Below are 22235 nucleotides of genomic sequence, written 5' to 3' on the forward strand. Positions count from 1 at the left end.
TGCAGACACACAGGTACATGATGTTTCTGGGACTTGCTCTAATTCCAAGTTGATCTCTTAAAATTCTTTCAGTTCCGATCTCACCTCCCAACCATCCTAAAGTCTTTCCATGGCCTCTCCCCTCATCTATAGTTAGTTCTTCTCATCACCCTGTCCATTTCTGTTACCAGGAACTGTCAAATCTGTGGCAGATTTTTAAAAAAAGATTTACTTGATTTGTTTGTGTCCATTCCACCCCAACAATGTACCTTCAGAACTAAAGCTCGTCATGGGAGCCGAGAACCTGCCGAGTGAACAGTTGTTAACCTGTATGTTAACATACAGTATGGCAACCTGTCCATAATGTGTACCCATAGGTTGGGCTTATTAGACCTATGCCCCCTCCACACACACACACACACACACACACACACACACACACTGCCCCCAGGCTCTCAAGGAACAGTCCGGGAACCAGACAGCAGGTTTTATTGAGACGCACACCCAGTGCCTGGGGCCAGCCCTCTCCAGCTTCCTGCGGGAAGGAGGTCTCTGGCTTCTCCCAGACCTTCGCTTTCCCGGCAATCAGTGTACTGCTCTTGTTCTCAACTAATGGTGAGGCACGGGTGCTCTACAGCCAGGAGAAAGGACCGGAAAGGGCTCCGGGTGGCCCAGGTTTCCGTCACCTGAGTCTCTGTGGGGCCAAGCTTGCAGAGGTGGGCGGCAGTGCCATGACAGAGTACCTCCACCCCAGGCTGGCAGAGCAGGAAGAGTCCAGTTCCCTGCTGCCCCAGGGGGCCTGGCACCTGCTCCAGACAAAGCAGGGAATAATATTAAATAAAAATAATTTATACAAAATGGCTCATACAAAAAAGCTGTGGATGGAGGGAAGAGACGCCTCTGAGATTGAGATGACTGGAAGGGACAGGAATGGGGACAGACTGCCACTTCTCCTAGTGCCTAAGGCAGAGACCTCCAGCTGCCCAAGGACCTGAGGGAGCTCTGGCAGGCGGGGGAGGGGCAGAGCAGGGTTGGGGGCCCTCAGGGGGCCAGGCTGGCGAGCAGGGTGGTGAACTGCAGGGCCTGCCCCGCCAGCTGGGTCACACACTGTGCCATCTCTTGGGCTGCAGAACCAGATGGGTAGCCCAGAGCAGCCCCCTTGACAGCGAGCACAGTCGCCTGCAACGCCTGGCCCAGCGCTGTGCCCGCAGCCCCAACCTGTGCCCGGAGAGGGGCGGAGGCGGCCAGCCGGCCCAGCGTGTCCCCAACAAACACCAGGCGGTGAGCGGCCACCACCACCTGCTTGCCGTGGGGCACGAAGAGGCGCGGGGGCTGGTTGGCCCTGCTGCTGGACATCAGGGCTGCCACGGCTGCCTGTAGTGCTGAGTAGTGGCTCTGGCACTGCCCGGCATAGAAGTGCAGGAGCTGCCGGTCTCCGGCGGGCAGAGCCAGATGCTCCCCTGGGGACGGGACCTCCTGAGGGCAAGAGGAGTGGTCAGTGGGATGGCTCTCATTAGTGTCCCTTCTGCTCTCCCTTCCTCTCTCCTCCCCTCCCTTGGTTCCCCAGCCCTTCCTTTCTTCCTGGTGCAGTCCCTTCAGCTCTTGCCTCTGCCATCAGGACATTTAGGTGCTCCTAGCGAGAGGCAGGAAAGTGCTCAGAGTTGATACCAGACAAATCTGGATTCCAACCATCTCAAACAAGTCTCTGAATGTCTTTATTTCCTTATCTCTAAACTGGGGGATCTAGTTCTCCACTGTCCAAAATAAACATAATGTGAACACACATGTAATTGTAACATCTATAGTAGCCGCATGAAGAAAAGTAAAAAGAAATTTTGTTTTTAAACTCCAAATATACAAAAATGTTACTTTCAACATATCCTTTACATATAAATTGTTGAGATTTTTTTTTCATACGACATTGGCAAAATCTGGTGTGCATTTTATAGCACACATATTTCCATTCAGACTAGCCACATTTCAAGTAATCAATAACCATATGTGACGCGTGGCTACCGTATTGGACAGTGCAGGTCTAGTACCTGCCCCCTGAGGCTGCAGTGAAGATAACTCAAAACAGTACATAGAAAGGGCTCAGGCCGAAACTGGTTTGGCTCAGTGGTAGAGCGTCGGTCTGCGGACTGAAAGGTCCAAGGTTTGATTCCGGTCAGGGGCATGTATTATACGTTGGTTGCGGGCACATCCCCGGTAGGGGGTGTACAAGAGGCAGCTGGTCGGTGTTTCTCTGTCATCAACGTTTCTAGCTCTCTATCTCTCTCCCTTCCTCTCTGTAAAAAATCAATAAAAATATATTAAAAAAAAAAAAAAAAAGGACTCAGAGCAGAGCACTGCACACTGGACGCTCTGCATGAGCACTTTCTGTGGCTATGGTTAGTGTTGACTCACATGATGTGCTTAGCACAGGGTCTGGCACTTGGTAAATGCTTGATAAATGGTAGCCACTGTGATTAACACTGAGGAGACCACCTCACTTTCCTGAGGCCGGGAGAGATTAACCAGCCACTGCAGAGCTCCTGGCGTCTGTGTGGTGGAGCCGGGATTAGGAGCTGGGTCTCTTAGGAACCCAGGAATTCAGCTGAAGGAGCCTCCGAAATCACCTGGCCCCGCTCTGACACACAGCCCAGAAACTTGCTGCTCTCAACTGCTTGGTTTTCTGATTCCTCTCCAACATTCTTTCCCTGATTTCTGAATTCCTGAAATCCTTTTCTAAGTTCCAGCTCCTTCCTCTTGAATTTTAACGCGTCTTCTCTCCAACTGCTCGGTGTCAATGAGCTTCTATCCCTATCCTATCAATTCAGTGAAGATATTCCTCCTCCTCCTCCGTTCCTGCCCTCCCCCCCTTTTCCCCAGCATCGCGCCCACAGGATTACCTGCTGCTCCAGGGGCCCCCTCTCCAGCGCTTCAGGATCCCCTGGCGAGGCTTTCTCTGGGGCCCCCGATCCCTGAGCTTTATCCATCCCCTGCAGGAAGGGTCAGGGTCTCAGTGCAGGGGTGGAGGAACAGGGCAGGGCTGCCTCCTTGGACCTCTCCACTTCCCCTTCCTTCTGGAGGTCTCTGCTGCCATCAGAGGTTGCAGTCCTGGACTCCAGGTCTGAGATAGCTCTGGTGGCCAGTCAGAGTGCTCAGGGGCCCGGGGATGGGTTTAGGGGGGGGAACATAGCATGGGTACAAGTGGTGTGGCCAAGTACCAGGGTCCCAGGCCAGAGGGTGCAGAGCCTCTGGAGGGGAAGGAGGAAAGGGGGAAGGGAGGGTCTGCATGTGGGCCCCAGGCCTCTTCCCTGTGGCCCTCTGGGGGCACTGTGGGAGGGGCGGCTGGAGGCGAGCTCACCTTCAGGTGGACGTAGTCGTACTCCTCGGCCACCGGGATGCCCTCATACTCGTTGTGGAGTCCTGCTGCACTGTCCTCTGCCTCCCGGCCCTCTGGTTCCCCCTCGGCCTTAGGGCCCCCATAGCCATGCAGGCGGGGAGGAGGTGGGGGCAGAGGCCTGTCCTGGATGCTGCCCTTTCTGCCCGGAGCAGGAGAAGGAGCTGGGGAAGGGCTGGGGGCCTCGGGGACAGGCAGGGCGGGCAGAGGGCGGCGGGACAGGCTTTCTGCAGAGGGCAGCCGGGGCCTGTGTGAGGGCGGAGGGCTTCTGGCTAGAAGCGGGGCCAGGGTGTCCGGGTCATTGGAGGCAGAGGCTCCCGGGGGCTCCGGGGAGGCCTCTGGCCCCAGCAGGGGCACGTCGTAGATGCCCTCCTCGGCGCTGCCTTCCCCGTCGGCCAGCAGCTCCTCAGGCGCTTCGTACAGATTGAGCAGAGCTGAGGCTCGTTTCAGGTTGGAGGGGGCAGCATAGAGGGGGGGCTCTGGCTCGCGGCCCTCTTCCCACTCCAGATCTGGGTCCGGCTCTGACGGAGACTTTGGGGTCAGAGGCACATCGTAGGGAGCTTCGTCCTCTCCAGGGGATTGTGGGGCGACCGGGGCCAGAGGGCGGGTAAAGGAGGCAGGGCAGTCATAGGGGTCACTGGAGGGAGCTCGGAGGGCAGAGGGGGGCACGTCGTAGACCTGGAGAGGGAGCAGCTAGTTACCATCAGGTTCAGCATGGGACTCCCTCCAGAGCTGTATATACACAGATCTCTAGTCCTCACCTCCAGCACACCTCCAGGGGCAGCCAGTTGGGTCCCGCTGCCTCTGGGGACCTTGTAGATAAGGTCAGGGGCAGGCAGGCAGAGTCCAGTTGGAGATCCTGAGGTCAGACAGGGCCGAGCTGGCGGTGGCACCACATACACCTGGGGAACCAAGACATGTGGGTCAGGAAGCTGGGGGGGGGGGGGGGGAGGGGGCAGGGAATCAGATAACATGTGCCCTGAAGGAGCATCGACCCCTTCCGACAGCCCTCGCTGTTCCAAGGGCAAGGGGAAGCCAGAAGGGTTGGCAGCCAGGCTTCCTGCAGCAGAGCCCCTTGGGGCTCTCCCTGCCCCCCAGCCTCGCTGTAGGCACTGGCAGAGGGAAAGGGGTCTCCTGGGTGGGGTTGGGAGGGCTCTCACTCTCACCTCCTGGTCTTCATTGCTGTGCTCTGGGGCTGGATGTGGTGAGCCAGGCTCGGCTGGGGGCACCTGGGCAAGGCTGGGCTTGGGGGCCAGGCCATCAGGAAGGAGCTTCACTCTGTTGGCGGGCACAATGCCCTGCTGGCCGTGCAGGGAGCAGAGGCACCAGCCGTCCAGCCCACCGGCACCCTCCCTCTGCAGGACCCGCAGAACGTCCCCGCGGCGGAAGGACAGCTCCTGGGGGGACTCGGCGGTGTTGTCGTAGAGTGCCCGGGCCAGCTGGGCCTGTGGGTGAGGTGGGCGTGGGGAGAGGGGTTTTCACAAACATATCAGGTCACGGCACCTCGGGCTCAAAACACCTTAGAGCTCCTTTCCCTCACGCTAAACCTGACCTCCATGCTCAGCTCTTCCAGACGTCCCTGCACCCGCCCTCTTCCTTTCTATTCCTTAATTGGACAAGCGCTTCCCTGCCTCAGGGCCTTTGTACTTGTTTCATTTACCCAGAAGGCTCTTCCCCTGACTGGCCCCCTTTCACCCTTCAGTTCTGCTTAAATGTCACCTTCTCAAAGAGATCTTTTCCTCACTCTTCTTCCACCCCATTCTGTGTCTGTTTCCATCCATTGTTCCCTTCATAATACTTTATTCTATTTGTCTATTTTTATTATTGATTTCTATCCATACAGTGTAAGCCCTGTGAGGACTATTATATTCCTAGCCTCTGCAAACAGGCCTGACCTGGTATCCATGGTCAATAAATACACTGAGTGGCCAGATTATTATGATCTCTGAATGCATAATAATCTGGCCACTCAGTGTGTGTGTGTGTGTGTGTGTGTGTGTGTGTGTGTGTATATATATATATATATATATATATATATATATATATATATATGAGGCCCGGTGCATGAATTCGTGCATGAGTGGGGTCTGGCCAGCCTGGCCAGGAGGAGGGAATATGGGCAGTTGGCCGGCCTACCTGCTGGTTGAACTCCTGGTCGAGGGGACAATTTGCATATTAGCCTTTTATTATATAAGATATACACTGAGTGGCCAGATTGTTATGCCTTCAGAGATCATAATAATCTGCCACTCAGTGTATATGCTAAATGAATTTCTTTCAAAGCCTCATGTAGACAAGGAAGTCCTGCTAAGCTCTCCCATAGACTCTCCTTTACCTTCCGTTTCCAGTCAGCATCCCCCACAAGCCAAAGGTTAGATGAAGCAACTGCAGAGACCCCTTATTCTGAGAGGCCCAGCCCAGATAATACCTAGGCATAATAAGGAAGAAAACAGAAACCCAGGCAACTGTTTTGTTCTCAATCTGAGCAAATAAGGCTCAGAAGTGGATGAGGTTACCATGGAGAAAAGTACGTAGATACATAGATGTGTGTGTGTGTGTGTGTGTGTGTGTGTGTGTGGAGGAGGGCTGATGGACCAACCAAGAGCAAGCATTTATCAGTCTGTTTTCAGTCCTGTCTGATAGGGACACCTAAGCTTTTCCTTGGAGAGCCACAAGCTCAGGTAGAAGTCACAGATACCAAGTGCAAATTATGTATCCAGACTGTGTAAGTCTTTGCACTAATCATTCCATCCTCACAGCAACCTCAGGAGGGAGGAGGCATCATTATCCCCATTTGGAAAGAAAACCAGAACAGAGAGATTAGTACTTTACCCAACAACACACAACTGGTGCAGCTGATGGGGCATGGTTTCTATCTCTCTTCCTCTCTCTGAGGAAGAGAGAGAGAGAGAAACATCAATGATACCTTAGCCAGTTTGGCTCAGTGGAGAGAGCGTTGGCATGCCCCCTATTGGGGACTGGGGCTCAAGTCTAAACCCCAGTCACTGGGGATTGAACCGTGACCTGCTAATTCATGGATCGATGTTCAACCACTGAGCCACATCAGCCAAGCCAGAGCCTACACTCTCAATCACTCTTCTGCTGCCTCTGCATAATCACAAACATTAAGAATCTACTTTTGCCATGGCCGGTGTGGCTCAGTTGGTTAGGCATTGTCCCCATTCACCAAGAGGTTGCCAGTTCGATTCCTGGTCAGGGCACATGCCTGCATTGGCCTGGTAGGAGGCAGCTGATCAATGCTCCTCTCTCACATTAATGTTCCTCTTTCTCTCTCCCTCTCTCTAAAAATTAATAACGTATATATTTAAAAAGGATCTACTTTTCCTTTCTTATATTAGTTACAGTGGTTAAGTCAAGAAGGTCCATGACTCAAGCATATTATACACAATTTCCCTTTGCTAGCCACCCCTCATAGGGCTCAGGGTCCACAATGTCCTTTGGTAGACTCAAGCTCAAACCACTCACAGTGTCCTATGTAATAAAGGGTAATATGCAAATTGACCCTAACAGTGGAATGACCCAGGAATGACTGGTCTCTATGACATGCACAGCTCAATGCAGGAGCTGCCCCCTGGTGGTCAGTGTGCTCACGGAGGGGGAGCTCTGCTCAGCCACAGGCGGAGCTGCCGGCTGTAAGTGCAGCAGCAGTGGCAGTGGCCTCTCCCGTCTCCTCAGCAGCAATAAGAATGTCCTGCAGCTTAGGCCCGCTCCTCGCTGCCGGGGTCTCCCGGGCTGCCAGAGGGATGTCTGACTGCCAGCTTAGGTAGGCCTAAGCCAGCAGGTGGACATCCCCTGAGGGGTCCCAAACTGCGAGAGGGTGTAGGTCAGGCTGAGGGACCTCCCCCCACCACCAGTGCATGAATTTTTGTGCACCAGGCCTCTGGTTGAAACATATTCCACTTCAGTTATGTTTGCTAAGCGACTGCCCCTGCTGGCAGTGGGGGCTTACACAGCAGTGGTGGAGAGCAGGTGGTTAGGCATTGAGCAAGTGATCCACTTGGGCGAATTCAGTAAAAAGTCTCAAGCGGAAGATCTCTGGCGGGCTGTATTTGGCCACCAGGCCCTGGGGAGGAGGATGCCCTGTTCAGCTAGGAGTGCATGTTTCCCTTGGCTAGTGTTTCCCTTGGATGGAGAGGTTGTCCAGCCCTTCATGGCTGGATGATGTCAACAACAAACTGACTTCTTCTGCCTGAATCTAGTCCCATCAAACCATTTTCTGATGGTATTGGCTTCTACAGGATATTGTCCCGCAGAAAGGAAACCTGCTAACTAGATGACACGAATTTCTGGTTAGCATGGCACTTTTCTTTCTAACTGTACATTATAAATTAGTATTTTGGATTTGGCCTAACTGGGTTTAAGAGCACAGTTTGGACAGAGGCGGACAGTATTGGGTTTGAGACTTGGCTCTCCCACTTTCTAACTGGGTGACTTTGTGCAGGTTGTTAAACCTCTCTGAGCCTGTTTCTTCTGTAGAATTCCATATCCATATCTGAATATCCATTTGGATAATAATTTGGATAACAATAGTACTAGCTTCACAGGGATGTTGTGAAGATAGGATGAGATAATGTCTCAAGCCATCAGGGCAAAGCTGAGAGCCAGTAAATGCTCAATAAATATTAGCTGTTACTAGGCTCCTATGAGTTTCATTAGCATAGATACCCCCCCCCCCCCTGGTAAAAAGAAAAATCTACCTTCTGGGACTACACAGCAGATCAGCTGGCTTCTGAGCTAGCATCTTTAAGTCAGAGTACACCCACGATCTTCAGGGTCTCCCTCTTTCCCAGCTCTGAAAACTATGATGGGTTTTCCCACCATCATACAGATGGAGGAACTAAAAGGAGTTTGGTCTGAGAAGGACTGGAAATTGAACCCTTCCTACAGGACTATGGGAGGTTGTGGGGAGGCAGACTTCTCTGTCCAGCTTCCTTTCCAGAGTGCCCATTCAGAGGGGCCAGAAAGCAGGTGGCAGCCTGCCTCCCACTGGGAACCCGAGAGTCCCCGGAAGGGCGGTAGAACAGAGCTGTTTAGGATTCATATGGCAAGACGGCAAGGAGAGGTGGGGCTGTGGAGAGCTCCTCCCAGTGTGAGGTTTGAATTCTGTCCAATCCGGCCAAGCCTCTGGGCCTGGCAATTGCAAGCACCCAGGCCAGAGCTGCTGATAGACTGATGGATGATGGGTGTGGTCACCCCTGCACTGCCCGCCTCCTTAGGGACTGAGCTGACTGAAGAGGAAGGGGCTGCCGTCTTGGGGGTGGCAGTGGGCCACGCTCTCTGGGATGCCTCCTCCCACTGCCCCATCACGCCTGCCAGCTGTCTCTTGCTTTGTACCCAGAAAGTGGCCAGAGTCTGGCTGACATCACCTCCCCCTCCATCTATTTTCTCTTTCTCCCTGCCTGATCTCTTTGTCTTTGCTTCATTTCCTCCCTTTCCTTCATTTCTCCTCTAGAGAAGGGCCTTCTTGGGTCCTCCTGCCTCTCCGCCTTTTTTTTCTGAGCCACCTCCATTCCCTCAGCCCCCTCCCAACCTTTCTCTGGCCTCCCAATCACAAGCCCCTGCCAGCCACCCCGGCCATCTGTTCCCGCCAATAAATGAGCACACAGGACTCGGGCTGGACTTGCCCCCTCCCCTCTTTGCAGGACAGCCCCTAGAAAGAAAGAGAGAAAAAGGGGTGGGGGTTGGGGAGAGGGGGGACTCCAGACACAGAAGGATGAGAAGAAAACACAAAACAAAAGTGGAGGGATCCAGCGTCCTGGAGGAGAAAGGGACCAAGAAGAGAGACAAAGAGAAGGCAGAAGTAAAAGTGACAGAGCGCAGGGCAGCCGTGGAGGTGGTCTCTGCCCAGCTGCCTCCTCTCCCGGGTGGACTCACCGACGTGGCTATGGCCATGGCCTCGGCCTCCGGCGTGGCCCGCTCCAGGCCAGGCTCGGTTTCGCTGACTTCAGCAGCGGCTGCCCCGCACCATGGAGGCGGCCCCCAGCTTTGGCGCCTGAGTCGTGGCCTCCGCAGAGGCTGGAGGAGGAGAAAGAGAAAACCCACAAACTCCCCAAATGGGAGGCAGCTGGGCCAGGCGGGAGGAGGAGCAGCGGGGCGGGCTGGGGCGTCGCTGCGGGACCTTATCCAAAGGCTCGCGCCCCGCGCTGTCCCCGCGGCCTCCCGGGGGCCGCCGGGGTGGCCAGGCCCCCGGAGCTGCCCGGCCCGGGCCGTGGAGACACCCCAGATCAGCAGGGTCCGGCTTCCTTGGCTCCCTTGCGGGGCAGGGGCAGGCTGGGAGGGAGGGGGGGCTAAGGCGCTCGACGCCTCCCTGGGGCGCCCGGAATGGCCCCGAGGGCTGGGAGCGGCCGCCGGGGCAGTCGGGCTGGACGAGCGAGTTTAGGAACCAGCCAGACCCCACCCGGGACCGGAGAGCCAGGCTCCGGGGCCTCGGCGGCAGGAGCAATGCAGCGGCCTCGCTGCTGTGGACGGAGGGAAAGCTAGAACGGAGCCCTACGTCCCTCTTCAAACTTCCCAACTTGGAGGAAGGAGGCCCCTGACACCGAGGGGCTGCGGGCGCGGGGCCGCGGCGGCCTGGGCGGTGCGCACTCCCGCGCTCTCAGTGCGCCCAGGGCCGGGGGCGCCGCGAAGACCGCGGGGCGAGGATCGAACGGGCGAGACGGCCTCCCCAAAGCCAAAGAGGGGCTCCCCGGAGCCCACCGCCCTCCACCCCTCGGCGCAGCGCGCGGGGCCACCGACGCCAGCTCCCACCCTCGCCCCCTGCCCCGGCGCCGGCCCCCAGCCCGCTCGCGCGCACCCCGGACAGGGCCCCCCCTCCCCCTTCCGCTCGGGGCAGCCCCCAGGTGTCTCCGGGGACGGAGGAAAAGGACACAAAGCAAAAGGAGCCCAGGAGGCGCGGGCGAGGCAGGCCAGGGCCTGAGGACTCGCCTGGAGGCGAGGGGACACTAAGGGCCGTGAAGGCTCCGGGGTGCGCGTGGCCTTAGGCTCACGTCTGCTCGTGGCTCCCCTCTCTCCCCTCCCGGTCCCGGGCTCCAGGCTGCCCTCCCGGAGCAGTTTCTTTCTCCAACCCCTGGGCCCGCTCCGCTCCCTCGCGGAGCTCCGTCCCGGGTTGCAGAGAAAGGAGGGAGGGGAGAAGGGAGGGGAGGGGCGGAGGGGAAAGGAGACGCTCCCTCCAAAGCCGGTGTTGAGTTTCAGCTCACGACCCCGGGGCCGGACTGCGCGCCCCTCCCGCCCCTTTCCCTGCGCTTTCTGCAACCGCCGTCGCCGCGACCCGAGGGGTGGCGGGGCCGCTCGCTCCTGGGGGCGCCCCTCTCCCTGCCACGCCCCCTCCCCCCTTTCTCTCCCCCGCCAGCCTGCGCCTCTCTGACTCCCTTTCATGAGCCCACATCTGTCTTCCCCGCTGCAGGGGCGGGAGCGCGCTCCTTCCGCCTCCCGGGCTCCTCAGTGGAGCCTCTCTTCTCCCTGGCACTGCCTCCGCGGGGGTGACGGGGTAGCCGCCTTGCCTTCGGCAGACCGGGCGGACGTGGATTCCGGCCCCGACGGGAGAAAGTGAAGTGAAACCTGACCGTCTGGTCCCAGAGCTGCAGGCGGGGCTGCCCCTACCCCACTGCGCCTGTCTGGGCCTGTCCCCTGCCCCCGCCTGGCACACTCTGCCACGGAAAGCAGGAGTGGGGACTGCGGGCACAGGAGGCCGGGACTCTTCCAGAGGAGCTGGGATCCGGCCTCCCAGGAGCTTCAGCGGAGAGGACAGGGCCCGTGGGTCTCCACCTGTCCCGCCATATCACTGCTCCTCGGTGTGTGCGCACTCTAGCCCCCCTTTCATCTTTTCTGCCACAGCACACATCAAGGCCTCCCAGAGGCTGGAGGGAAGCCTTCTTTCTTCCGTTTTTTAAGTTCCTGGTATTTCAAAGGTAAGATGCCAAACAGGATTGAAAAGTTATAGTCTATTTTCAACATTTACATTTATCAAATTAACACGTCACATTGTTGATGTAAGAAACGTCCAAACCTGTAGACATTTTTATAAGCAGTCACTGGAGCCAAACTGAGGACAATGTCAGGAAGCAAGATCTCAAATGGCCCTAGCGGTTTGGCCCGGTGGATAGAGCATGGCCTGCAGGCCCAAGGGTCAAGGGTGCGGACCTAGGATTCAGGCTCCTCCCTGCCCCCGGGTGAGTGCAGGAGGCAACCAATCAATGTGTTTCCCTCACATTGGTGTTTCTGTCTTTTCCTCTCTCTTCCATGCTCCCTAAAAATCAATGGAAAAATATCCCTGGGTGAGTATTAACAACAATAAATAAATAAATTAATATCTCAAATGCTGGCGGGTGGGGGGAGAGGATGAAGGAAGAATCTTAAGGAAGATTACATGAAGGCAAGAGAAAGCAAGGTAACCAGATAGGTAACTAAATTATGGGCTTCCTTGAAGGTGGTTAAGGGGGCCCATAATCTAGTCACCTTCCAGGGGGTCTGGAAAAGAGGATTATTTCTGGCATTTCAAAGGTTTGTTATCATAGATGCACAAGAACAATGGGCAGGACTTGCTTTCAAAACCTTTTACCAAAGCAGTAATACCCACTATAACCTGCCCGGTTAGGAATTTATGATCAGATCACCCTGTGAAGTTATTTTTGGCCACTGAACTTGTTCATATCTACTTTTACATCCACAAAAATGCAAAAAAGAATAGATTCTCTGTATAACCCCACTTGGCAATATGAAAGTCTAATTTAAGGCCCTTTGGGAACTTTAGGCCTCGGACAGATAGATGCTTCCCCTCCACATCCCACAGGCCCACACACCCAGGCATTTCCAGGGGAGGAGGAGGTGAGATACCTGCTTTGACTGGTATTCTGAAAATACCACCCCTTCCCTTCCCTACTGCCCGGGTACCTATGAAGATACCTCTGCAGAGGGGAGGGGTGGGACCCACATTGGGATTAGGGAGAGATTCTGAGGTGAACATGAGGATGGACAATATTGGTTCTGGGCTTGGCTCTGAGATGGAGTGCAGACCTGAGCATGGGTCTGGGAATCCTGAACAGACTCCAACTCTTTTAGGCTGGTAGAGGAGTTTTTAAATTTCCAGATGGGTCTGAAGGGAGAGCTCCTCTATTCCAACTCCAGTCTGATCCAACTTCCAACAGACCCCAGCCCTGGGGGCCTGGCAGCTGGAACACAGACCCTCAGGGGGTCACTGTATGCCCAGGGGACTGGCAAGGCAAATTGGGGTGGACAGGAAACATAGTTCCTGATGCTCCCACGGCACAGGAGAAATAGCTGGAGATCAGAAAGGGCTAAGCAGGAGGGAAACGATAGGACCAGGCAAAATGGTTGTTTGGGAGGTGGGCTCGGCACCTGGGGAAATGTCGGTGGGGGCAGCAGAGTGCAAACCTGCAGGAGAATAAGACTGCTCCTGGAGTGCCTGGCACTGAGCAGCGGCAGTCAGACGTGGAAGAGAATCCTGAGGCTTATTAGCCGTGTGATCTAGGTCAGACTCTATGACATCTGATCTCCGTTCCTCATCTGAGGATTCAAGCATGGTCATGGTGATGTGAGGTCCAGTCAGTACCTCCCCACTGAACTTGGAATAAAATCTAATTCTGATTGACGTGGGTGAAGCGTGAATATGTGTAAAGTGCCCAGCACCGGGCTTCCCCTCTATGGCTGTTCCCCTTCACCTTGGCACTCCCTACAGCCTGTGCTTTCATGAAAGATGAAAGGGTTTTTGCTGAGGGCAGGAGGAGCCTTTCCTCTAGCCTTCTGCCTCACCCTTGCCCTCTCTTTCGCAGAGGTTTAAGGTGATTCTAACTTGTTCAGAGAGAGCTGTGGGCCCCAGGTTAGGCTGGAGAAAGCACAGCCTGCTGGGCAGCTAAGACCCGGGAGGTCAGCCTGAGGCAGCCAGGCCCTCAGCTTTGAGGTTGTCTTTGCTATGTTCAGAGGAAGATAGGAAGGGACCCTCTCTCTGGCTTTCTGCGTCCCAGTCTTCTCTCCCCTTTCCAGCAGGACCAACCAGCTAGTCTTCCTCTCATCCCAACCTAGGATTTCAGTGGCCTGCTCTTGTTCCTCCTGCTCTTCAGAATTTCTCCGGTGCTCACGGATCCCCCCAGTTCTTCCCTTGGGCTCCTCAGCATCCAGATTGCATGGGGTCCAATCCTGGTTCCAGCACTAGCTGGCGACCTTGGCAAGCTACATGGCCTCTTGGAGCCCTGGTTCCCTGTCTGTGGTGTTGGATAATAATGGAACCGATAACGTTGACTCGTTATGAGGATTAAGAGAATCCCGAGAACAGTGCCTGGCCCATGCTGTATAAATGTTGGATAAAAGCAACTATTATTGTTATTGGATGCCAGCCTTGGAGAGGAGGGGCGAGCAGAATATCAAGGACAGAGTGCTGCTCTCAGAAACTCACATCACTGAGATCATGCTTGAATCCAGTCAGAACCTCCCCACTGAACTTGGAATAAAATCCAAATGCTCCACCACGGCAGCCTATGTGATCTGGTCCCTACCCCCCTCTTCCACTTCATCGCACCCCACTCTCCCCACAGCCTTTGTTTTCCCTTTACACTGTCTTTTCTGGTTCTCAAACACACCAGCTGTTTCTCACCTCCAGGTCTCTGCATGCCCCCCTCCCTCTGCCTGGGCCATTCATCCTTCCCCACCTTTCTAAATTAAGGCAACCCCCTGCCCCATAATTTCCTATCTCATAATACTATTTCATTTTCTTCATAGCATTGGTTATTATCCGAAATTATCTTGTTTCCTTATTTATCATCTGTCTCCTCCTAAGGTGGAAGTTTCATGAGGCAGGGACCTTATGTGGCTTGTACTCCTCTGCATTCCTACCATTTAAAATAGTGCCTAGCCCGGCTGGTGTAGCTCAGTGGTTGAGCATCAAGCCAGGAACCAAGAGGCCACTGGTTCAATTCCTAGACAGGGCACATGCCCAGGTTGTGGGCTCAATCCCCTGTCAGGAGGCAGCTGATCATTGGTGTTTCTTTTTCATGCTGTTTCTATCCCTCTCTCTAAAAAATCATATATATATATTTATTTATTTATTTCCGGTGCCTGGCCACTGTGGCTCAGTGGCTGAACTAGTAGGTCACGGTTCAGGTCAGGGCACATGCCTGGGTTTTGGGCTTGACTTCCAGTAGGGGGCATGCAGGAGGCAGCCAATCAATGATTCTCTCTCCTCATTGAGGTTTCTACCTCTTTCTCCCTTTCTCTCTTTAAAAAATAAAATAATAAAATAAAATAAAATAAATAGTGCCTGGTGTAAAGTAGGCGCTCAGTAAGTATCTGGTGAATGGGGAGTCACCAGCACCCAGCTGGAGAGGGTGTTGTGGGGCTTCTTGTCCTGTGCATGCTAATTCTCTGTGTGTGTCCCAGGATGGATGGAGTTCTCTTTGAAGGCAGGCTCCGAGCCTAAGCATCTTTGTAACTAAAGGTGACACTACAAATAATTAGCAACTGGAACCATTATCGCCTACCAAGCAGTACATACAGCAGTGTTCTGGAGGCCTTACTGAGCAGGGCCTTTATCTGCAGGACGGCAGGGAGGTTGTGACAGTGGGATGCCCCGGGGCTGAGGAGAGCATCTATTGATATTTATCAGCAGGAGCAGAGGTATCTCAGCATCTTAAACATCAGTACCCCTGCCTCACATCAGGTGAGTGCGGATGAGCTATTTCAGGAGCTGAGGTCCAGCACAGCTAAGCTGGTTGGCACTTTTGTGGCCATCCAGGTTAAAACCTCCCACCCCACCCCCACCACACTTCTACAGATGAGAAAGGACCAGAGGGGGCCCAAGATCAAGAGCTGATCGGAGGCAGGGTCTGGACTTCAAACTAGCAGGTGAGGATTTGAATGTCTTTCTGAGAAAGGGCAGGGCAGTCATATTCTAGCTTTCTGCAAGCCCCAGGAGCCTTTCCCTGCCGAAGGAGGAGGTGTATTCCATCACGTCTTCCCTGCCTTTGCTGCCAGGCGCTTATCTCTTTCCAGGAGCACAGGGCTGGGTCTCCAGGTCAGGCTCAGGCAGGTGAAGACACACTGGGAGGCACCCTGGGTGCGGGGTGAACTTTTCTTTGCTCCCACCTTCAGCATTCTCCCCACTGCCACACCCATCTCCCCCACCTCCAGGGATTCCCTGGAAGCTGACATGACTCAGGGATTCCAAAACTAGTCACCCCAGGAGGGAAACCTCTGGAAAATGTTTCTCATGCCAGGGAGTCACCCTAAGGAATCCCACAGAGATACTACTGAGATAAGGACGGAGGCTGAGCCAACAGGGGTGGGCGGGGTGTGTGTGTGGGGGGGGGGGGGGGTAGGACGGGGTGGCTCAGAGCACATGTTCTTTGTCAGGCCTGAGCATCCCTGTGTGGTGAAGGGACCCTGTCTCTGCCTTTTTTTCAGAGGAAGTCCTGCTACGGAGGCACCCCAAAAATCTCTCCTGAAGGTCAATGACCTGAGCAAACAATGTGGGTTTTTTGCAACATCAGCAAGTAATAAGCAGCTGGAATCACTTCCAGCTCTTTTGAACACCTCTCCTGGACCGTGGCAGGGCTGGGGTGGGCAAGGTCAGGAGATCTGGGCCAATGTCAGGCTCTGAGGCTCTGATTGGCTTTGGGGAGACCCCTAAGGAGTCAGGTCTTCAGGAAGAGCACTGCTCTCTCAGAGCCTTTCCTGGGGTTGGAGGCTTCTCAGGAACACCCAGAGGCTGGAGACTAGGAGCAGGAGCCGTGGGTCCCAGCCAGCAGTGCTGAATGCCTGAGTGGGCAGGAATGCCCTGTGATCTTGGGCAGGTGCAGGTGAGACCTGGGTCCAAGCCCAGGTGAGTAGGAAAGCACTTAATTAAGGGACTTCCCTTCCCTTTGCAACCAGTAAGGGCAGCACAGGGTGGTACCTCCATGCCTGGAGCTTAGAGTTAGAGTTGGTCAGGGCTGGAGTGGAAAACCAGTGTCGCCCCTTCCTGAGTAACCTTGAGGAGGTTACTCAGTTTCTTTGGGTCTCAGTTTCATTATCTTAATATGAGATAATAAGGGGAATAGTTTTCACGTCTTGTTTTTTATTGGAAGGTAAAATGAGTTGATGCACCTACAGGCCTTGGCACCATCCTGGCACACACAGGACTGAGAGGCCAGCAGAGAGTGAAAATGAGGGTGTCTGGGAGCACAGGGGTGAAGAGGAGCAGTGGGAGCAGGGTGATGCCCTCCTGAGTCAGTGCTCTCCTATATGCCCCTGCTCTCCCAGCCACCACCTGTTTCCTCTGAGCCTGTGCCACCCTTAGTTCCAGGGCCTTCACCACAGCAGCTTCCCACAATCCTCCAAGTGCCCCCTGACCTCATTACTGCTCTGCTTTGGGGCAAAGCAGCCCCAAAGAGCGATTTTTCAACTGGTGTGCCTCAAGAATATTAAGGCATGCAATATCTGACTAGTCAAATAGAAAAATGACAACAGGCAACACAACAATAACTGTTGGGTGTGAATGAATCAAAATCATACTATTATTTCTTATATTTTCTTTTTTTTTTTTTAAATATTTTATTGATTTTGTACAGAGAGGAAGGGAGAGAGAGAGAGCTAGAAACATCGATGAGAGAGAGTCATCGACCAGCTGCCTCCTGCACACCCCCTACTGGGGATATGCCCGCAACCAAGGCACATGCCCTTGACCGGAATCGAACCCCGGGACCCTTCAGTCCCCAAGCCGACGCTCTATCCATTGAGCCAAACCGGTTTCGGCAAAATCATACCTATTATTTCTGTCATATTAGCAAAAGATATATTTTTTGGTGTGCTGCAGAATTTTAGTAATTAGTTTATGTGTACCATGAGATGAAAAAGGCTGAAAACCGCTGCCCTAAAGCATTTGAAGAATTCCTTCTCACTCTATAGTTAACATTATTTCTGGTTCTCTTTGTTTACTTCCGGTGTCCTTGGTTACCAGAAGAGTACTTTCTAAGGGAAAGCACATGCAAATCAGGAAACATCATGCTAGAGAACATATCAATACATGGTGTGTAGGCGTGTGTGTATGGGGGTGCCATGGAGGATGTTTGAGAGGGGTCAATGGGCAAGGATGAAGAGAAAAGGCATGGAGAGAAGTGGGCATGGCCTGCTCAGTGCCCCTCAGGCTGGATGGTCCCTGGCTGACCTGTGTCTTTGGGATCAGGCCCAGCTTGAGCCATTAAAAAAAAAAAGTTATTTATTTATTTATTTTTTAGCTTGAGCCATTGTGAAGCACCCGATCCCTCCTCTCCCCAGCCCCTGCCCCAGCTGACAGTGGCCCATGCAACTGAGGGCTCTAAGGCTGGGCCATGGCCTAAGAACAGCAGCTATCCCTGCAACGACCTTGTTCCAATGGCCTTGTGAGTGGGGGTGGGGGCCGTCTGGTGCCTGGGACTGGGACGTCCTGTTGGGTCTCAGTTGAGGGAGTTATAAGGCCCCTCCTCTTCTTGGCTTTACCTTCTCATTTGTGCAATGGGAACAGTCACCCACAGCTTCTTCCATCAGACCCTGTGCATCCAGCCAACAAACTGATGGGATGGGGGCTTTTTGATAATCCTATGGGAATCAGGGGAAGGGTTGGGGTGGGGGCAATGGGGTATGTGCATCCCCCGGAGCAGGTAATGGATGATGGGGAGAAGTCATCGATGATGGGGGTTGTAGAAGTTGGGTTTGTTGAAGATGAGGGAGGGGCCAGAGAACAGAAGGGTTGATGGTCACAGGAGATAGAGTGGAAATTTCACTAAGGTGGCTGATCACGGGGACTTCTGAGAAGAAAGGGAATGATGGAGATGAGACCTGAATGGGAGCAGCAGAGACCGTGGCAATGAGGCCACTTGAAGAGAGGCCAGATAATGTTCCCTAATTCTGGCTACCAATCCAACGAGGAAAATTCCCATAATGCCAGTTTTGAAAGTCTCAGAATTGCAGCATACTATTGCTTTGACCTCACACAAAGAATAAAATTTACCCAATAGGTTTCCAGGCTTACAGCGCTGTTCATCACAACTTCCATGAGTAGAATATTTCAAGCAGTTCTGGAAACACTGTCTGGTTTTCTTTGGTTTTGTTTTGTTTTTTAATCTCAGGTTACTCCCTCCAAAAGGTAGTGGAAATAAATTTGAATAAACAAAACAGGTTTGCTGAAAATAAAACCAGGACTCTCCACTGCTCCAGCCAGCCTGCTTCCACAGGGCCCCGCCTGTCAGCCTGTAAGCACTGCGCCCAGCGAGCAGCATCTGGCAGTCGGCATGAACCAGGTGAGTGTGCGGAGGCTCGATGGGGAGGGTGCCAAGTAGGACAGCCGCGGGATGTGTCTGTGTGTGTGTGGGGGGGAGGCTGGGCTCCAAGGTTTGGGTCTGGGGGTCAGGTGGAGCAAGAAACCAGGATCTTGGGGAAGAGCTGGGAGAGGGGCATCCACACTGGATTGGAGCAGTTCTCTCACTGGCCTTTTCCTACAGGTGGTTGCCTTCTTAGCAATACTCATGGGAACCCACACCCTCAGTCTTCGGCTTCAGAAGGACTGCATTCACTGGCCCAGATGCTTTCCCTACAAAGAACAGGACTCCACTGGAGAGCTGAACACTGTGCTCACACCTCCTCCAGAGATTGATAGCCACCACCCGGCATCCTGCAGGGCCAGCGCAGATGGACCCCTCAACAGCAGGTCCATCTCTCCCTGGCGATACGTGTAAGTCCGCTGTCCCCTCCCGAATGCTTGCATGGATACCAGGCGGGGTGTGTCTGAGGGGCCAAGGGAGTTCTACTCAGTTCCAACCTACCTGCTACTTTGTATCTCAGAGAGGCCATAACAGTTTGGGGGGTTAGTCTGGGTCCTCACTCTGACTCTTATAGGGTGACCTCGGGCCAATTACGCAAAGTTTCAAACTCAGGTGTTTTTCATCTGTACAATAAGATAATACTGCATAGGTTTACGTGCAGAATGTATGAAATAATGTATGTAAAGCCTATATGGAGTACATAAAACGTTGGTTCTCTCCTTTATTCTGGCTCTTCCTCCATCTCTACAATGGTCATGCTTTTTTGACTAGTATATCAGGGAATCTTAGTATGATACTGATGCGAAGCATCCCAATAGCAATGTTCTGCACTGGGAGGTAAGTGGGTCATAAATATACCAGGAAGTGGTGGTCTCAGAAGGCTGGTAACCGTGCTTTGAAGTGGTGGTCTCAGAAGGCTGGCCGGGAAAGGCTGGGAAAGCTGGGGGTCAGTTGGCTAACTCGGCTGGGGTCCAGCCTGTCGTATGGAGGCTGTGAGTCCCTGATAACCACTCAGGTGGCTTTTCCCAAAGTGGGTTCTTTGCAACACTCCTCCCACAAGCTGCTCCTCAGAAAAAAGTGATGATATCAAGTAAGTGTGCGTAAAGAAAGCTGCTTTAGCCCTGACCCCCTTGGAGACTCAATGTACTCAGCACATTAAAGTCTGAGAGAAGTCTACAGAAAAGAATCCATTAAACTCATCTGGCCACAGACCCCTTCTCTCTCAAGGTACTTATCAGGGTACTCATTGGGAAAATGCAGCGCTAGCTGAGCCCCAGCTTCTGCATGGAGAATGGTCTTACAACCTAGCAACTATTTCTTGCTAGGTTTCTAGAGTCCCAGGCCTGTGGAACACCTACTTTTTACCTTTTGGTCCACAAGATCCTTTCAGGATAAATAAATGAGTCTCACCGTGTCCTCTAACATGTGCTTATAATACATACACAGTGTCCAGAGGAAGTGTAGGAAATGGTTGACACTGCCGCCCTCTGAGGGAGTAGGACTGGTTGGAAGATAAGCCTATTAGTCATCTATCTATCTATCTATCTATCTATCTATCTATCTTATACAATAAAGATGGAATATGCAAATTGACCATCACACCCTAACATAAACGGCTGTGCCTACAGTGGAGGCAGGGATTCCATAACACAAGATGGGTGCGCCCACAGCAGAGGCCAAGTTCCCGTAAGGAGTCTTACCGAGCAATCAGCAGGGATCTTGATGCTGGGCAGGGGCAGGGGACCTGAGGCTGTGCCCCCTGCCTGGTGGGGCGGTACAGGGACCTCAGGCCACACACCCCCAGCACCTGGCCAAGGGACCTGAAGCTATGCCCCCCACCCTGCAGGGCTTGACGGGGATGGGGCCAGCCAGGTCTGGATCTAGCCCAATGGGGGTGGGGCCGGCTGGGTCTGGGTCTCAGGTGATATCAAGGCACACGTGGGTGAGCAGGGATTTGATTGGTTCCTGTGGTACATCCCAGACTCTGACAGGAGGAAGATTTTCATATACATTTTACTAATTTCTTTCATCTCTGACACTTCTATTATAGAGAAAGGGCAAATAGCAATATTAAATTATTTCTTCTAATTAATTCCCTTTTAATGTGCACAAATTTCATGCACTGGATCACTAGTGTGTGTGTTTTTACTTTTATAATTGAAAACACCTTAAAATGTAATAACAGTTACAAAGAGAAACCTCGTGCCAGAGCCAGTGTGTGCATCAGATGGAAGTGGAGCTGGCCTGGTGGAGGGCGGGAAAGCCACGCTTCCATCCTGACCCTCACGTTGGGGAGGAGGGGGTGACTGGTTCAAAGTCACCAGCAAGTGGGTGCCAGAGCTAGGGCAAGAGGCCAGGCCTCCCAACCACACCATTTCCTTCCTCTGGCATTTCCACCCACACTGGGCCCTCCCTGTTCTGGCCCAGGCCCTGTCTGCCTAGCCAGCTTCCCTCCGAGGCCTGACTGACACATACCATCCCTACAGGTTGGACAGGGACATGGACCGTCTCCCTCAGGACCTGTATCACGCCCGTTGCCTGTGTCCACACTGCGTCAGCCTACGGACAGGCTCCCACATGGACCCCCTGGGCAACTCGGAGCTCCTCTACCACAACCAGACCGTCTTCTACCGCCGGCGGTGCCCTGGGGAGCAGGGTGCCCACGATGGCTACTGCCTGGAGCGCAGGCTCTACCGCGTCTCCTTTGCGTGCGTGTGTGTGCGGCCCCGTGTGATGGCCTAGTCACGCTGCCCGTGCCTGGCCTCCGGTTGGAACACTGGAGCTGGGTGTACAAGCACGTGCCACGGTGAGCCAGGGCGCCCCGTGCTCAGCCCCTCCGAAGCATCATCTGGAGCAGTAGGATCGTGGGACGGGATAGGGACCTGAGAGGAAAACACACTTTGCACTTTTTGGAGTGGATGGGAAGTGCAGGTGAAGCGAAGGGGGCGGCAGCTGCTGTGGCTGCTGCAACTGGCATCCTGATTTCCTCCCACCAAGCTCTGCGGGTTCCAGGAGGCCACCGCCCGTCTCTTCCTTTCCCCCACCCCCAGCTGCCCTCGTGAAGCACAGGCACTTTCTTGATATTTTCCCTCCTGCCAACAAAGAACCCCTCATTTCATTCATTTGTTCCTTCGTTCGTTTGTTCGTTCATTCGTTCATTCATTCATTCATTCAACACTCAGTGAGCATGTTACTAGTGTTCTGACATGGGTGACTCTGAGGAAGAGGCTGTAATCGAGCATGGAGAGACTTACCCAAATAAATAATCTGCATTTCAAAGTGGCTTAATTTGTCTTTGGCATCCCGGTGGCTGAGCATCTGGTGGTCCCCAGCCCCATGCCTTGTCTTCCCCACCGTCAGCCCTCACCTACGGCTCTTTCCAGAGTTTCCGCTGTGGCTGCCCATCCCTCTCTTTCTCCGGCTCCCTGGTCCACCCTGAACACCGGGATGGGGTCAGGCCACCCCCCTGGCATGCTGGAGAGACAGAGGCCCATTGAGGCACTGCAGCAAGAACACAGCACCCTCTTGTCCCCCCAACAATCTGCTTTTGTCCTTCCTCTTGGCGG

The 22235-nt window shown here is 53.9% G+C and overlaps 2 protein-coding genes across 5 annotated transcripts; one reads left to right on the forward strand and one right to left on the reverse strand.

Moving 5' to 3' along the window:
- Window positions 1–453: 453 nt before the first annotated feature.
- On the reverse strand, window positions 454–10141 carry EFS (embryonal Fyn-associated substrate). Of its 4 annotated transcripts, XM_036449108.2 has the most exons (6): window positions 9260–10132; window positions 4531–4809; window positions 4126–4266; window positions 3329–4042; window positions 2871–2960; window positions 454–1455 (listed from the first exon to the last, which is right to left on the reverse strand). In XM_036449108.2, the coding sequence occupies exons 1-6, from the start codon at window positions 9275–9277 to the stop codon at window positions 1021–1023; spliced, it is 1677 nt and encodes a 558-aa protein (XP_036305001.1). In that variant the 5' UTR covers window positions 9278–10132; the 3' UTR covers window positions 454–1020. The 4 variants fall into 4 exon arrangements, with proteins under 4 accessions (XP_036305001.1, XP_036305017.1, XP_036305009.1 ...); XM_036449124.2 differs by lacking the exon at window positions 4531–4809 and having other exon boundaries at window positions 9260–10137; XM_036449116.2 differs by lacking the exon at window positions 2871–2960 and having other exon boundaries at window positions 9260–10135.
- A 7047-nt stretch (window positions 10142–17188) lies between these two features.
- On the forward strand, window positions 17189–21787 carry IL25 (interleukin 25). Its single transcript, XM_036449209.2, has 3 exons — window positions 17189–18648; window positions 18850–19079; window positions 21156–21787. The coding sequence occupies exons 1-3, from the start codon at window positions 18640–18642 to the stop codon at window positions 21409–21411; spliced, it is 495 nt and encodes a 164-aa protein (XP_036305102.1). The 5' UTR covers window positions 17189–18639; the 3' UTR covers window positions 21412–21787.
- The last annotated feature ends 448 nt before the right edge of the window (window positions 21788–22235 follow it).

The sequence above is a fragment of the Pipistrellus kuhlii genome, unplaced genomic scaffold (genome assembly GCF_014108245.1).
Source record: "Pipistrellus kuhlii isolate mPipKuh1 unplaced genomic scaffold, mPipKuh1.p scaffold_m20_p_1, whole genome shotgun sequence".
NCBI classification, from domain to species: Eukaryota; Metazoa; Chordata; class Mammalia; order Chiroptera; family Vespertilionidae; genus Pipistrellus; species Pipistrellus kuhlii.